The following is a 16,894-nucleotide window of genomic DNA, read 5'->3' as shown; positions in this document are numbered from 1 at the left end:
AAAGAACGGAGAAAGTACAGCTGAGAGGAAGAAGGAGGAACACTGCAAAAGCAAACAAACAGAAAACAACCAAGCCACCAAAAAAGCAGCTTAAAATAAGCAAGGGAGTTAAGGGAGTTTAAACAAGCAAAGAGTTTAAACAAGCTAAGAAAGAAAATCACTCTTTGTTTGTATAGCATATAAAAACTTGAAGAACCAGTTAACTAACAAGCTGCCTCCAACCACTGAAACTCAGCACCCATCTCTCTTCTTGCCTTGCCCTAGGACCTCCTTCCCCGATACATCACAACTGGAAACTGATCACTGAGGGAGAGTGCAAGTGAGAAACTGTGTGCAAGTGAAAATGGCAGTGCCATGAATCAGAGAGCAGTCTGGATTGCTTTATGGTAAGCCAGCGGTGGAAAAAGAGAATTGCCCCAAGCAGTTTGATTTAGTCTGTAAAGAATGGGATGGCTGAAAGGGATGAAGCTGTTAAATAAGAATACAGGCCTGGTGTTTTCTATCATCTGATTCTTACAAATATTGCAGCAGTCCTTTGCTAGAACCTCCCAAGGAACCAAATCTGTGTTTTACCAGAATAATAGCATCAGTTCTGAGCCTGTCTTCTAAGTTTTGGGGAGGAAGGGAGTGGAGAGCTGGGGAAGGAACGTGGGTAGAACTTTGCATCAGGCTCCAGTCCAGTCATAGAGACCTCGCTGCATCTTTGATGCAGAGCCTTCTTGCACTCAGCTGGAGAAAAGTCTGTGCACTGAAGGCAGGACTGATGTGTTGCATCCAGATTTCAAGCAGTGGTAATCAGATAATGAGAAGGGAGAGAATATTCACCCTACAAATTCATTGCAATGAGCACTGCAAACATCTGAATTTTTTTTTTTTTTTCCTTCTCAAGTCATTTGATTATAAACCAACAATTACAAAAACATTCCTTCCAGCTAATTTACTTCATGGATAAACTGGCAGCTAAGTGAAGCATGTAACATGCCTGTTCTCAAAGTAATCAGAAAACAGCAGGTCAATAATGGAACATTTAGCAACTATCACTCTGGGGCCTTGACACATCGCAGATGAAATGATTGAAATGATTCTATTTGCCTCAGTCATTTGCTGTAGAAGAATTAATGTCATTTTGATAAATCATCAAAGGAATTACTGTCTCCTGTTTTCTGTTCCATAACTGTTTTTCATAAATATTCTGAATGTATGTCCTATTCTTAACTCAATTTGAACCACTGGCAGGTTGAAAGAAGTCTCCTCCTCCGTGCAGAGAGTAAAACATGCCATTTGAAGTCTCCATCTTGCTTTATATACTTACAAATGTGATACCAATAGTTGTCAAAGATTATGTATTTTTTTCTCCCTCTTCTCTCCTTCCTCTCTTTGTCCAGAATCTCAACTGTCACTTGAATTGGTCAAATGCTGCTTATTGCTGAACAACATCCCGACGCAGGTTCTGAAACGTGGCTCTATGCAATCCTTTTTCATTTGGTTTGCAATACAGATGAGTTTTCTTTCTAGGTAATCATTTCTAATCTAGCTGGACAACCTCAGAGAAGAGTAAGCGTCTCCTGAGAGCCGTTCTTCACATGTCTAAAAACAGAATACTTCACGCATTTGTAAAAAGATACACATTTGTAAATGCTGCAACAAATTGGCACATAAGGGTTTGTTGAGAGCTGCAGGGCATCTTTTCTCCATCTTCCAAATGGAAAAGGTTCCAGCCTGAAACCAGCAAAGGAATTCTTCCTAAACGCCAGCAGCAGGAAACACCCACTCCCCAAAGCACGTGCACTCCACAGCAGGCACTCGCCAGTACCCAGGGAAACTTTCCCCATCACTCAGAGTCCCTAGGTTACTCCTACAGGGCTTCCTTCCAGCTGTACCTCAAATACAGCATCCCAAATTCATAAGCTTACCATCAGCTTAATTACAACATTAAACGAACTTGTAAGTAAAAATTAAACATTTGTTTTAGCAAGCTGTCTCACCAGGTTTCTAATTGCAAGATCAAAACCAGAGAAATTTAAATGGAAGTTTAAGAGCCAGACAAGAAGTAGACTATCTCCCTTTCAGTCCTTAAGCAATGCCCCAGCCACTACAACAACTGTTTGAACACGAAGGCACTATCTCATTCTCTAAATTCATTCAAATCTGAATGAATTCCTTTGGCTTCAGCTTCAAAAGCATTTTTCCTACTTCCTCCTCTCTTTCAATAGCAGCAGGAAGCTTGCAAGGATTAGCTCAAGGTTTGATGCAGCATTTCTTGGGACGTAACCCATGTCTCACCTTCCTGATAACAAGTCTTTTGTACTGCAGTTTTAATGAGATCCTCCTCCTCAAACAGCATGGTATACATTTTAAAACGCTTTCCTGGCATTACAATATTTCACATATTGCACAACAGATAGCATCACTTGTACAATCATTCTGTAAAGCTCATTATCTTTGGTATGTCATTTACATTACATATTATTAATACAGCTGTCAAGACCCGATTGTCGGCCAGGCAGTCATATCTTGCTGTTTGCTGCCAGATTTAGATATTTGCTGTGGAACAGACACCAGTCTTTAAAGTGGATGCCACTAAAACTAGACCCAGATTTTAGAGTACAAACACGACAAACACCAACTCCCATTTCTGTTGTCATGCATCCAATCACTCCTGATTTTTCACACTACCATTTCAGAGAGCAGTATTCCAGAAATCATTCTCAGTGCTCCCTGAACCTTTTTTCCTATGAGATCTTGCAATTTCAGGTCTCTGAGAAGGTCATATTTATGAAAGCTGCACTATTTTGCAGGCAAAACAGATTAGCCTGTTTTGAACCACAAAATTCTACTGTATGTGTTTGAACCCAATTTCTCAACAGCCTTTGTGTTTTACAGTTCATAGAGCTCAAACCCTTCAGCAAGCTGCAGTCTGCCATTCACATCCTCTTCTAACGCACATGGAAATAACACTACTGAGCCTTTAAGATCCTTGCTCTTCATTTAGAGTGGAGATTCAGATATCAAGGTAGGATTTTACTTTCTAGCAGTATATTCACCGTGGTAAGGTTTTGCTTTGCTTATGCAATTATTGGTCCAACTTCAGCATCCGTTTTCCTTGAACTGATGCTCAGTTTAATTCTCCCCATGTCCCACAGACCCTCTGGGGGGAACTTCCTATTTTTAGAAAAAAGGGGTTTCCAAGCTGTCTTACACATTCTGGGGAAGATCTGTGCTGGTTTATGCTTTCTTTCAGAATTCTCTAATAAATACAGATACAAATTTAGATAAATATTCCAGACAAGTATTGGAATTATTCCCAGCGGTATATTTAACATTTCTGCTCTGGAGTGAACAGTTTGAGGCGAAGAACTTTCTCTATTTTCCCTTGAATACCATGTCATAGTCAATTGGCTTTAGATTTCTGACTGAAATGCATTTTCCTTAATCTCATCCCAATATTTTTAGTTTTATTTCCTTGCACCACTGCGAGTAATTATGGGAACCGGCGAATTCCCATCAGCAGTCACACTGTCACCGAGGGACTATTTTGCCTACGTCCTGCATTTCATAGAATCACAGAACAAAGGGACCTCAAGGATCACCAAGCTTCAACCCCCCTGCTTGCAGGCAGGTCCACCAACCTCCATTTCTAGTACTAGACCAGCTGTAGATCAATTTAATTTTTTCTTTAGAAGGCTATTCAACTCTGCTCTTGAAACACCTCTTCAGCTGTATCTCCTCTACACGTCTTCCCTGAAACGTGCTCTAGGCGTTGTCCCATCAGATCAGGAAAAGATCACTTCCTGATTCAAATTCTTTGAGGATGACATTGCTCTCTGATTTCGACAATGTACTGCATTTCGAATTCAGACATAAGTTTGTCTGCTTCAATCATTCCTGTCTCTTCCAGTTAAAGAAAAAAGTATACAAGTGAGTAACAGACATCTATGTGACACAGCATGTCATCTTCCCAGTGCAAGATTAAGGCTGCTATCAAAGGTTTAATCACTTAATTACTGTAAACTGCGACAGGCCTCACTGAAGATATATTCTGACACAAATAGCTGAGAGTCTGTCCCTTTCTTGCTCTTCTCCATTATGGTACATGTGGGTTTCTTATCATAAACAAATTCTACATGTGAAACAAAGCAGAATACATAATTAATGCAAGTGCTGCTCCAAAAGTAATGCCTCCTGTTCTACTACATTGGCCCACAACATCAGGGGCGGATGGCGGTGGGATGGCAGTAGAGGCCAAACCCTTCCACCAATATTCTGTTATGTGCTGCTGCTGAGTGACAGATGGCAGCAGAGGGGCAGCCTGACACAATGGCGTCTGACATGGGAGCGTGGACAAAGCAAAGGGGTGGAACTGAATTCCTCCATGTGGAAAAAATGGCACGCACTGACGTTGCTGAACATTGATGGAGAACAACCAGTGGATGTGCTCACGGTGAGGGGCGGGTGGTGCGTTTCAGCTGTGGTGACAGCGATGTGAAAGACAAGCCACATTCTGGATGGCCATGCCCAGCTGTCACATCACAAAATGAAGAGCATCTTGATTAGCTCATCTGCGTGAATCAGCTAATGGCGGTGACTCTTCAGAAAACAGTGTTTTGTAGCTGAGAATTTGCTCTGTCAAATAGTGTTATTGCACTTTTTGTTGTAGTTTCCATGGAAACAAATAAGAGGCATTACTTTTGGAGCAAGGTACATATATAAATCACACGTTGAAAAGTACAGTTCATCAACACAAGTTTTCAAACCTAGCCACCACATTTATAACTCTAAACCTCCAGCTTTCAGAGCTAAGCCTTCACATCCCTTTATTTTGTCTCCTTCACATTTATCACATCAAAATCTTTTTTCTCTCGTTATTCTTTACAGGTTTTAACGTTGCACAAACACTTTGAACACTGCAGAGCTAACGAAAACAAATGGATTATATTTTATCCGTAACCAGAAACTCAATCTAAATCAAGGCAGCAGTTTCTGAAGTGTCCTTTCACCTGGAATTTCTTCACCATCTCCTCCTCATCTTCCAAAGGCTGTTGAAAACTCACGGTATGTTATTGAGGTCAATACATCTAGAACAATTTTTCTCATGATTTATGTGCTATATTTTGCCTCAGCTCTGCTAGAGAGAATAGCTGTTTTTTTTCTGGGCACCAGGCCCAGTTTATCCTTAATTTTGTCTACAGATTGTACAGTTTCCCAGATACCATACCAGAGCATTTTATAAGTTAATAAAACAATAAATAAAACAAAGTATGTTCTCATATCTCCAAGTAATAACTGGAACTTTAAAAGCCTTGCCTTGTTTTACAGAAGCTTTTCTATGTTATAGTTACTGAACAAAAATATACCAAATTATTTCAAATGCTAAAAAATAAGGTCAGTAATTTATAGGGAATAGTTCAAAAGTAACGTTTCATTTCTTAAACCAATAGTTCCACTACTGAAGGTATTATGTATCAGTTGTATTAAGAACGATACAGTTTGGCTGCCAGTACTATAGTCCACATAATTATACTGTATTTTTAGAATAAAAAGAAGAAAAACTTACTGTGTATTCTGATTTCCAATTGTCCATTTGTAAAAAAAAAGAATGACGAGGGGAAAGAAAAAAGAAAAGAAACGTGAAATAAAACAATGATGCAAGATCCTTGTAGTAAACACACATTAATCATTAAAAAAATTCTGTCTGACAATCTGCTGATTTATATTTTATTAAAGTGTATGGGACAATAAGGGGTACAAGTCAGCACAGAATCTAAGTACATGATGTTTTATTTGCAAGGAGGGTATCACCTAGAAGATTACAGCTTTTACTAAGCCATAGTCTGCAATCTTTGTGTCTGTCACTCTGCATGTGATCTGGAGCTTCTGAAGGTGAACTACCCAAAAACAACATGTTAGTAATCATCTTATTCCTTACCTGTGATTGTATATGGATAATAATTCCAAGCCTTCTCTGTAACATAAAATATTTTGGGAACGACTGCTCTAGCCCAGCTAGGTAGTTTGCTGAAAATAAGAAGAAAATATACAATTAGAATATGTTATGATTTATGAGCATGTAGCAAAGATGCTTCCAAACATGCTTGTACTTTGACAAGTGTTTCACGGGATGCAGCAATACCCAGACTGCACAACAGTTTCATCTCATGAATATGCGTTGTCTCAGATTTCTCCACAAACATATATGAAACCAAGACAGCTCGTTCCCCTCCAAAGCAAGCGACATGGCGCCAGCGCAGTGATCTCTGATCAGATACAAGTTGAGGTTTCAGCGCAGTTTCAAGAACTTGCCTCGAAGCTCTGGCCATGGAGGACCCAGCAGGAGAGCCCCACAAGGCGTCTGTGCCGCAGAATCCTTAGCCACAGGGAGGCACTCTCTAACAAGAGCTCACGAGCAAGTCTGTGGTGCAGGTCCACTTCCATCTTGACTCCGCTGTTTGCTCTTAGAGGCTGTTCCCTATTCCCCCATATCCTTTGCTGGCACACAGACCCTTACATTCATCTCACCTGGTGCACATTCTTTCCCCACGCTACCGGCACTGACTCTCAGCTATGATGCTTTTCTGTTTAAGTTATCAAACCGCCTCCGTGAGGCCAGGAGGTAGAACGAGTCCTGCTTTGTCGGTGGGAAAAGAAACTACAAAGGTGAAGAGAATGAATCTAACTGATGTCATAACTCAGAGCTCAAGCTGTTAAGGGAGCTTATCAGTGCAGAGGTACAACGGCAGCAGAATAAGAAATGAAAGGCATGAAGATGGATGCAGCACAAAGAAAGGTCACCGAAGGAAAGTTTAATAACAGTCAGGAAGAGGAAGAGCATTTTATTTACCATGCATCTTGGATGTCTTATTTCCAGAACCGTGGTCACCTCGGGTACCAAACAAGTGATGAACAGCCACACATTTTAAAAAGAAGGCAAGTTCAAGCAAGTCCACCATCCAAGCCTTTCCTAATGACATCAATTATAACCACTTGAGCTGTCAGTGACAGAGATGTAGCACTGGCTGCTCAAACACAGACCTTCTGAGAGCACAAATTGTGTTGGTCTGTCAATGTGTCAAGAAGATCACTCAGGCTAAGGCTGAATCTTTACTGAAGTTCTGTTTCCAGCTGTAAACGTTTGAAACAGTTACGCTTAGATAATTACATGTGCTGAAAGTAAAATGACTTTCTGTGTTAACAAACCTCTGGGGAAAATAAGTTTTGGATCATTAAGGTTTATTTAACCATGATCTAACTATGCATAAATACTGAATTTGTCCAGAGCAAAATGCAGACATTAGCACGTTATCTAAAGATTCAAAGTCAAGTGCATTGACTTTTGCTCTTTGATGACATCGCTCAAGAACAGGTTTTCTTTACACAAACCTTTCCTGTGTACAGTCTTTTATGCACCACTTTACATATGTAAGAATTAAAATATTAGCAGGCAAGAAAATACAAACAAAAATAATGCAAAAATCTTACCAAGAAACCATCACTGAAAATATAAAGTTCAGGACTATTATGGCAGCTGGGACCACTACAGCAACAGAAGCTTTTGTCTGTGAAATAATGATGTTTTAACTGAAACTGCAGTGTGCTGCTTGCTTGAGCAACAGTGGAGGCATAAATATAAAAAATATTTCTCGATCTATGTAGGCACTGATGACAGTATCTCATTCATTGTTCATGAGCATTTGGCAAAGCACAGAGGACAACTGCTCATGACTGTGTGAAGCTGTCCAAACCTATCTGTTGCTGGAACCTTCAGAGTGATACTCCTTCACAACTCACTGCAAATTGGTGCAAGCAAGTGTCCTGGGATGAACGGCTGCAAAAACAAATCAGATCACCTGGAATATACTGGGGCAAACTTCAAAGACCATCTGCTTGAAAACCGTGTGTGCAGCGGAATAAGAATGGAATATTTGGGCCAAGATCAGCTCTGCAAGCAGGAAAGGACAGCTGTTCCCACCAATTCAAAGCCAAAACCACCAAGCCAATAAACAGTTTCTTCATCTTTCTACCCCTGCAATTAACCATAACAAGAAAGTAATTTCATTTAGACTGATGACGAGAAAATAGAAGTATGGAATGAAGGAAATCAAAGCTTATTAACACAAGAAGGAAAGCTGGAAGGAAAATTATGACTAACGATACCTAATATCTGTGCTTCTTTCCTCAGTTGGACGGGGGTAGATTTGGTGAAGTGTTACAGAGCTATTGGTTCTCCATGAGATCTGCATTGTCCAAGTACTCCTTGACTCACTGATCTCAATACTGTTCTGGGGTTCTGTCACAAAGGCATCGTACAGTTTTAAACATCCAGTTCCATGCAGCAGCAGAAAAAGTATGACAGCTTGCATTTTCCACTGGCCTTGTTTCGCAGGAAGTACATCTGGTTGGACTTCTGAAGCGTGAAGGCAATTTGTAACGGGAAGTGCAGTAATACCTTATCTCTGAGTGCATTGTGTTAGCATTGTAGGAAGTGAGACTTTTTGCAGTCGGAGATTCCAAACACAGCTATTTAAATAGCATAGTTTCCTGCTGTAACCACAATGCATGTTGCTGCAGAAGCAGCAGGTTTTTTTGGCTATTTTTATCCGTACAAGTAGTTCTTGTCTACAGAGGCGTTATAGAAATAGAAATACAGTGAAAGTTCTTGACATGAGCTCCTACACAGTGCTATAGGAGGTGACTGAATTTGAGTAGTACAAACTCAAGCTAAACAAAGGTTCTTGTAAAGTAGTCCCTTAAACCTGACTTCAAATATCCACTGTAGCTTTAGGGGAACTTCTCAAGTTCCTGAAGGCACGTGAATCCTCTTTGTCAATGGTCATACCCAGCTTTGGGCAGGAGAGCCTCTGGTCCTCTGCCTACATTAACAGAAGCAGCATGCTTCCCAAGGACGTCTTGCACTTACTTTCTAGGACAGAAGCACTGTAGTTATTATGAATTACAATGAAGTGATGAATCTGAACATGCTCTTCAGTGCCTAATGCCTTATCTCTTCTTAACACAGAGAAAAGAAATAACCAGAAACAAACAAAAAAGTCTGGGAACTGTACAACGAGAACAAATTTATTGATTTTTACCAAATCTCATATCTAGCCTGTGCGAAAAAGGAATTAGAGTCACAATAATATTGAATGTTGGCAAAATCTATTGTTTGATTGCATGTGTGTGAGCGTGCAACATTACTGGCGATTCAGTTTAGCCTGAGTTAAAGTTAGATAGGTCAGGATTGCACAGGAGGAGTAACCTGCAACACAGAAGCAATATCTATCGTGTTTCTATGCTCGCTATGAAAGAGCATAGAAGTGTAATAAAAATGAGGCAGGCCAAGGGGAATAGAAGAACATCAGAAAAGCAGCAATATTCAATTAGATCAGTGGCAATAAGAAGATTGAGCAATATATTTCATAGGACACAAACAAATGTATTTAAACAAATATAAAAACCATCTCTGGCCTTTGAGTTTGGAGGTACTGACCTTCAGCAGTATAATTTCACCATAGGAAGAGACATATTTCACTTTTTTGCCTGACGAGGACATTCATTGCTAATTTTTATTACTGCCCATGCTGAAAGAAGCAGTTCTATTGCACTTGCCTGTTGAGATAGACACGTTTTTCTGTTAGCTGGCCGTTGCCGTGGTTTGGGTCTTCATAAGGTTCATTCTGCACCACTTCGACACCTTCACCTCGGTCACTCTGCTCATGGCTGTGCTTGCTTATCATGTACAACTGCCCAATTCTGTACTGCAAAGCAAAATCAGGAACAACATAAAGTGAATATGTAATACATGAGTATATGTGGGTCAATGTCATACAATGTTGTATCATTATGTACAAATGTAAGGTCATCCAAGGGATGCAAAGCAGTACTTTGAAGCTTTATTCAGGCCTATGAAGGCCTCCCATTATCTTGTCAAATCCAGGGTTTCACTTGTAGAAAAAAAAATAACTAAAGCCATGTGTGTACAATAATCCGGAGAGGGCTTTGTTTTTAGACTATATTTGTAAGTATTTAAGTTAAGAATAAATAAACAATTAATATACAGCTCCCACATGCTGACATTCAAGGTGGTTTTAACTGGCAGGTGAACTCTGTGGGACCCAGAATTCCCCTCCCATACCAACATGATGCCAAACAGTGAAGCCACACACACACACGGATTCAGGACAGTTTCAGATTCACAGAAACAGGAATTTCAGCTCTTACCATGGAAAGATGTGGACTCTAAGCACTTAGAAAAAGAAGTTTGAGAAGAGTGATTTGGCGATATCATTAAAATAAACTTGAGCACTTATCTTTTTTTGTTTTGTTTTGTTATATAGACTCACAAATTATTTAGGAAGCCAAAACCCAGGAGCTGCAATCACAGTAAAATAAATTATCGCGCTGGCAATTAACTTTTTTTTTTCCTCTAGTATATCTGCATCTACACTAGAGCTTTTTCCTCCAGAGAAATGTAACAAAAAGTACATTTCTAAACTTTCATTAGCAAAGACTTTTAGAGTAAGATTGTGCTTTCCCATGCATTTTCTGTTTTGAGATTTCACTCGTATTTAAGTCCCTTCCACCTTCTTGAACATACCATAGTTCTTACAAGAAACTGTCTTTGGACCTGTCCAATTTTATCCATTGGATCCATCTCTCCTCCAAAGTAATTTATTTAAGGACATACACTCTAATCACATCTACCACATCAATCACTTGAACACAATGGGCAACTCGTTAATGGCTGAGCTACTACACACACAGAGCTGCCAGGTACACAAAGCTGCAGCGTAGGCAAAAGCCTGGTAACAGCCTGACCTCAGAAATCTCTCTGAAATTCTCATGGTTATTACAGTTATAAAACAGCAATCCTACTGTGTACTTTACAAGCTCAAAAACCCCAAATCGAAAGAGTAATTAGCTAAAATTAGAAAAAACAGTCCAAATATATAGAACAACTTATCAACAAGATGGTCTTGTGAAAGAAAACAATGGGGAATAGGACAGGGGTGCTCCCTCACATGCACACACAGCAGCGAAGCAAACAACCTGCACCAGCACAGCGCCTTTCTGCTGGTAAAGCCAAAGCACTAGGAATGCCCCAAGTTTACAAGCAGTTACTTCAGGGTAAAAGGCTGCCCTAGGGGAAGGATGATAACGCCGTGGATCTGTTTTCTTGTCCTCTCTGCTACTTGGGGAATTTCAGTGGATTTCTTTTTCATTATTTTTCCTAAAATACATTAACATCTCACGGTCAAGAACATAATCCACTCTTACAACCTGTTAGAACTAAAAAGAAGAAAAAGCAAAGAAGAAAAACAAAGATACTGCTGTCATAAACCTAGTGCCATACGGCTCGAGCCAATTACTTGTGCAAACGTGACCCACGTAACAGCTGACAATCAGGAAAGCTCTGGGTAAGTGCTAGTGATGCAACTCAGGGCTGCCCAGAAATCCCACCTGTGCACGTTTCTTCCTCTCCTTTCTCCCCATAATTGGAGACTATTGTTTTTTCTCTTTATATCCTACATAATTTAGGAGGATCTTCTGTATAAATTACTGTACAGAAACACTCCTAAGACATTCACTAGAACAGTAATGTAGAATAATACTATTTGAACTACTGGATACTGGGTCCTATTCCCTGCCTGTATCTTCAGCTTCCTGATCTCTGGCACCTCTTTCAGACAAATGTCCCCATTCAATAGATGAGCCCTAAAAACATTTTTCTTGCTAATCTTGTTATCATCTTCCTCGGTCTCTACTGAATCTTTTTCTTCTCTATCTCATCACATTTAAACACTCTGTCCTAATCTTCAAGGCTCTGAAGAGCTGTCAACTTCAAACACACACTTTAACAAGTTCATGAAAAATTGCCTTCTCTGCTTCACTAATAACAAATGAATGCACTGGTACACAGCCAAGGCAAAGTCTATAGACAGAGCAAGCACTTTCATTGGACGAGCCGGTAGTGATGGAAAAAGGAGAACTTCCAGGCATGTGAAGCTGTTCTTCAGTCCTGAAATCAAAGCAACGTTCTTCAAAGCTGAACACAAGTTGAGAAAAAATGCTCTGCTTTTAATTAGATATGTATGAATTAGACCACCTGTGAGCAAAGGCACTGCCTGCGGAGTGATAAGGATGGCAGAAAAGAGGAGAGGTGATAAGGTGCTTATCTTCTAATGGAGAGAAAGAGATCAGGAATTTGTAGCCTGTGGAACATGAAAAGGTTAGTTGAGGAAAGGGGGAGAGCAATTACAGCTTGCCATAAAACCAGAATCACTACTGAGATCTCTGATCAGATTTCTGCTATTTCTGACTTTTAGTTGCCACAGACATCTCTGGAAAGTGTTTCATAATTGCACGTGACATCGCATGCTTAGATTTCCTACTTCCACGCACTCTTTGCTCTCAGCTGAACGCAAATATCTCAGTTTCTGTGGGAAATACATTTGCCTGGATGTTTCTGAGCCAGTGTGTTCATGCTGGCAATGGATGATAGTGCTGTACTAAGGCATTCATTTGCTCCAGTATCACAAATCAGAGAAAGCCACACGCAACAACATGTTTAGCTAATAGAGACTGATGTTATTTCATGGATCCACGCTACCACGGACTGCAAGCAGAACAGCACACCACCAAGGCTGTAAAGCACTCTGCTCAGCACGTGGCTAAGGATGGCTGAGCTGCACGCCTGCTGCACGGTTCTGAAGATAATCTGCAGAACCACAGCGAAATAACTTAACAGACACTGCACAGTCAGTGCTTACAGAAAGTTCTACTTCTCTGATGACACTCAGAATTGCATACGTTCCGGTGTTAACTTAAATAAAAGGAGATTTCTGAGATAGAACAGAACAGAATTTTGCCTCATCCAAGTGCTTCCCAGCTCAGCGCTTTTACCACAAGACACACCTGTAAAGTTTTTCAATTCTCAACAGTAATTACTTAAGTTGAAGTGGTTTCTCTTATCACACTGACTATAAATCCTTCATATTATTATTATTAGACATCACTGTCCTTTGAAATGGGCAATGCCTAATGCATTCTCAGGTTAATGCAGAGCCCTCACACGCGGGCAATTGTAACAGTGGCTGATAAAGCACCAACACTGTGCTTTCTGATCCACATGCTTGTGTAGATGATTCATAGCTATTAAGAATAATTTAAGAAAGTCTTTTCCACGACACAAGCTGCAGGTTCTGACAGGGTGATTTGTCTTCCTTGCTATTAACATTCCTCGATTGGTTTTAACTAGCACAGATGCACATACACTGCGTTACCATTTGACGTTCCACGTACTGGCGGACCTGCACTGCTCCCACCAGGTCTACTTTTTGAATTCATTCTTCTTTTCAACTTCCAGTTTCCCTCCCAGACTTCTGGCTTGGAGAGGTATCACTTTGCAAGGCGAAGAAGTGAACGTCTTGCCTTACAGTGTGTGCTAACCGCTACCTCAAGGCTTTCCTGAAGGACACTGCTATGGAAGGAAATGGGTCAGACAACCACTGCAGCACTGGATACCTCCCTGCCACCCTTTGCCTACAGAGCCATGAGCAGGAAGAACAACCCTCACTGCAAACAGCAACTTCCAAGTCTCTCCTATGGAGCATAACTTACCAGTGTGAAAGTAGCAGCTGATATTTCTACAACAGCGGTTTTCCTGCAAAAATAACTACATTGTAGGATAGGGTCATGAGAAAAGAGTCCCGCTGGTTTTGACTCCTGGGAAAATCTGGAAAGAAAGCATGAACAGTAAAAAGAGAGTGCAGAAGGGGTGTGTTTTTATGGCCAGTGCAGCACCTTGCAGAGAGCCTGGCTGCTGCTGGGTTGGTGCGAAATCTCACCGAGGCCGCCTCCGCCGAGCACACGCTAACACGTTATTTGACTGCGAGTCTCTACACCACAGTGCTGAGAGCAAACCAGGCACCCTGCACTGCATTCACTCTCCCATGTAGAAATATCCTAAGTGCAAAGACGTTTCTATCAGGTGTTGTTTTAAAATGGCTGTCCTGAGGCACTAATGCAAGGTTGTAGTTTCAGAAGCAGCAATAGCTTTCTAAAATATTATCAAGAGCAAATCCATTTTAGCTATGCAAGAAATCGATCTTCTGAAACAGCAGCAGAATTGATTTGTTATAAGGAATAACACCCAAACTCTACACAACTGGCTTCGAGCAGCAGACTTGTAGAGAGGTGCCCCAGCAAACAAGTGCCACGGTCCCAAGCATCTTTCGATTGAAACCTGTCAGAGCTGCACTCTGTCCTGAGCATCAGCTAAAGCCAGCGTCTGAAATAACAGCGTGGCACCACGGAGAAACCCAGCAGTGAGAAAAATAAGCTTCTAAGAAAAAGAAACCATGTGAGAAACCAAGATGCTATTCGTTAACTATCAGTGGCAGAAACGAGATACAAGAGAACTGACATTACATATTTCAAAGGGTTGTTTTGTCTATAGATGTGATGTGATGCAATGTGCAGCTTGCGAGGTCAGTTCGCGGTGTAAACGTCCCTCACGCTAGTAATAAATAATCTGACTAGTTCAAGCTTAACATTGAGCTTGAAATCTTCCCTTCAGTTAATTCCTGCATGCATCTATGACTCGTGATGCACTTCCACATCTGCTGACCTGCATCAGCAGCATTGTTCAGCATTGCCCAAATTCATGGGAACACGTTTTTGTAGCCTCACAAATAAACAACTGCAGCAGGAACAGTTGACTTACACGTGCTGTGAAGTGCAGTTCTTATTGCTTTTGTGTTTGTGTTGCCTTTCTCGAGAAAGAAATTACTTCTGTAAATTACTTCAATCTGTTAAAATTCCTGTGAACAACATTCAGCAGCAACTGAAATAGGATGCTCAGCAGAACAGTACCCGTCCTCCAGGACTTTCAGCTAAAGAAACCTGGGCTGCGCTAAATCTGAAGCATCCTGGCACATTAATGGCTTACATCCTACATGAGTGATGCTGCAATTAATAGAACCAGATTAATAGTAATCCACGATTAATAGGCGTACGACACTGCTCATTTCAGTTTTCACTGAAATGGAAATTAAATTGCAAATTTTCAGCTTACATGCAAATATGTTTTGCTAAATATAGCTCCTGTCCTGTTCAGATGCTAGTAATTTTGTGTTTCTACACCAGCTGTGCTATTGAAAAAAAAACCAGCTGTTTTTACCCCGAATGTACAAGCTCATATATTTTTTAAGAAGTGGTTTTTATTACCGATATTTTGCAGCGAGTCAGCTGGTTAAACCTTGCAACTGTTTACACGATGTTCTTTGTACATAATTGCCAATAATACCTCATTATCTGGGTCTATGAATGGATATTCATCTCCTGAAAGAGATGCATGTGATTTTTTTTGAGCCTGCTCCCAAGAGCAGAAACACGAGCTGCGAGGGACTGCTCCCGTAGCGTGGCTGCTCACAGCCCATCTGCCATAACCGTACTGGAACACTCCTCCCACCGACCAGTCCCTATTCCTGAGCACACGCCTCTATTGAGCCACAAGTAGGTCACGCCTTTAATTGCAGCTTATTGCTTTTCAGGCACAATTCACTTCACTGCAGAGCGCAAAACTGGTTCGCTGACTATCAAATGCTATTGATGTATTTTCTAAGCAAATACAACGGCGCATTTTATTTGTTAACGATAATTCATCCATGAGGTTGCGGTCAATCTGAAGGCTGAAGTTCAAAGAGCTGTTTGTTAACCCCCTTTAAATTTTAACTCAGAATGTGGTAAAGTGAACTCAAACTTGCAACACAACTTTCGCTGGGTTTACCACGGTTCTTTTAGTAAGCAAGGCCCATTTCCTGGTATTCCAGGAAAACACCATTTCTAGTTCAGACGTCCCAAGAGCAGTCAGAATGAAAAGTGCAGGGCTCCTTCTCAGCCCGTCCCTTGCTCCCCAGCACCAGCCCTGCACACGGGGTGACACCACCACCTTCCCCGTGAATTAGCGGCAGTGACCACGCAACTTGCTTTATTAACCCAGGCAACAAGAACTCTGTGTTATTTCATCGAAATAAATAAAAAACACAAAGAAACTAAACTGATGTGCCATGCATATTAAATGAGAGAGAGGAAGGCCACCAACAGCAGCCGGGCAGCGCAGCGCCTCAAAAAGCTGCAGCCACAAAGCTGAGTCTGCACAGAAAGAGCAACTCCTCCCAAGTGCAGAGGGATTTGTTTTCACTTTTTGATTCAGCTCAATTTGAGTCGGGATGTATCCGACCCCTCCGGAATGTGACGCTGTGCAGAAACGGGCTCAGAGTCAGGTCCAGCTCTAAGTACGCACGGACCAAACACACGTGCAACTGTTCCCATTCACTGCAAATTATTTTTCACTTTTTGCAGGGCTAATGGCACTCGACTAATGTTTAAGTAGAACTTCTTTCCCCTCAGGTTACTTTTCTCTAATTACTCTTCAGTAATTACTCTTTTTTTTGCGTGTGTGTGTCTTACAAGATCTTGCTCGTACTGCAAACATCAACTTTCAAGTACAGAGAACGTGATGCTTTCAGGAAAAAAAATCCATGTACATTTTGCTTTTAGAAGCACTGAAGGAACTACAAAGGATTCAATAAACTTTGTCACAACCTTTGGGGAGCAATTCTGTAATTATGTTTTTTGGCAAGCAAATTCCTTAGGAGGCATTTTAGGCAATATAAGTCTGCGTGCAAGGATAAAAAAGGAGAACTTCCTTAGGAGACACAACATAAAATGAAAAAAAGCCCTCAGTATCAGAACATAAGGCTTCCCATTTACAAGCCAAAGGATCAGACAAATTCAACCTGACCTCTGATATCTTACTCAAAGGAAAACGAAGCAGATAATTTTTCTTTGCTACTTCCAATGAAACAGAAGTAGGTACACAGACAAACAGAACGTT

The 16,894-nt window shown here is 40.9% G+C and overlaps 1 protein-coding gene and 1 long non-coding RNA gene across 9 annotated transcripts in view; one reads left to right on the top strand and one right to left on the bottom strand.

Moving 5' to 3' along the window:
- Window positions 1-13,509, top strand: part of LOC110407168 — a 65,159-nt gene extending 51,650 nt beyond the window's left edge. For 2 of the 3 annotated variants that reach the window (XR_002443761.1, XR_002443759.1), the window contains exon 3: window positions 265-4,241. This is a non-coding gene — a long non-coding RNA (uncharacterized LOC110407168). Of the gene's footprint in view, window positions 1-264; window positions 4,242-4,875; window positions 5,053-10,093 lie in introns of those variants that run through there. The other variant, XR_002443760.1, reaches the window with a different exon arrangement.
- Window positions 1-16,894, bottom strand: part of PITPNC1 (phosphatidylinositol transfer protein, cytoplasmic 1) — a 76,743-nt gene that overhangs the window by 35,027 nt on the left and 24,822 nt on the right. For 5 of the 6 annotated variants that reach the window (XM_021414523.1, XM_021414527.1, XM_021414525.1 and 2 more), the window contains exons 2-4: window positions 9,604-9,752; window positions 5,927-6,015; window positions 5,555-5,562 (exon numbers count right to left, since the gene is read on the bottom strand). In XM_021414523.1, the coding sequence (XP_021270198.1) occupies window positions 5,555-5,562; window positions 5,927-6,015; window positions 9,604-9,752 (246 nt within the window). Of the gene's footprint in view, window positions 1-5,554; window positions 5,563-5,926; window positions 6,016-9,603; window positions 9,753-16,894 lie in introns of those variants that run through there. The other variant, XM_021414528.1, reaches the window with a different exon arrangement.

Source organism: Numida meleagris, chromosome 17 (assembly GCF_002078875.1).
Source record: "Numida meleagris isolate 19003 breed g44 Domestic line chromosome 17, NumMel1.0, whole genome shotgun sequence".
NCBI classification, from domain to species: Eukaryota; Metazoa; Chordata; class Aves; order Galliformes; family Numididae; genus Numida; species Numida meleagris.
Note: the sequence above shows the minus strand (reverse complement) of the source record. Positions and strands in the feature narration are given on the sequence as shown.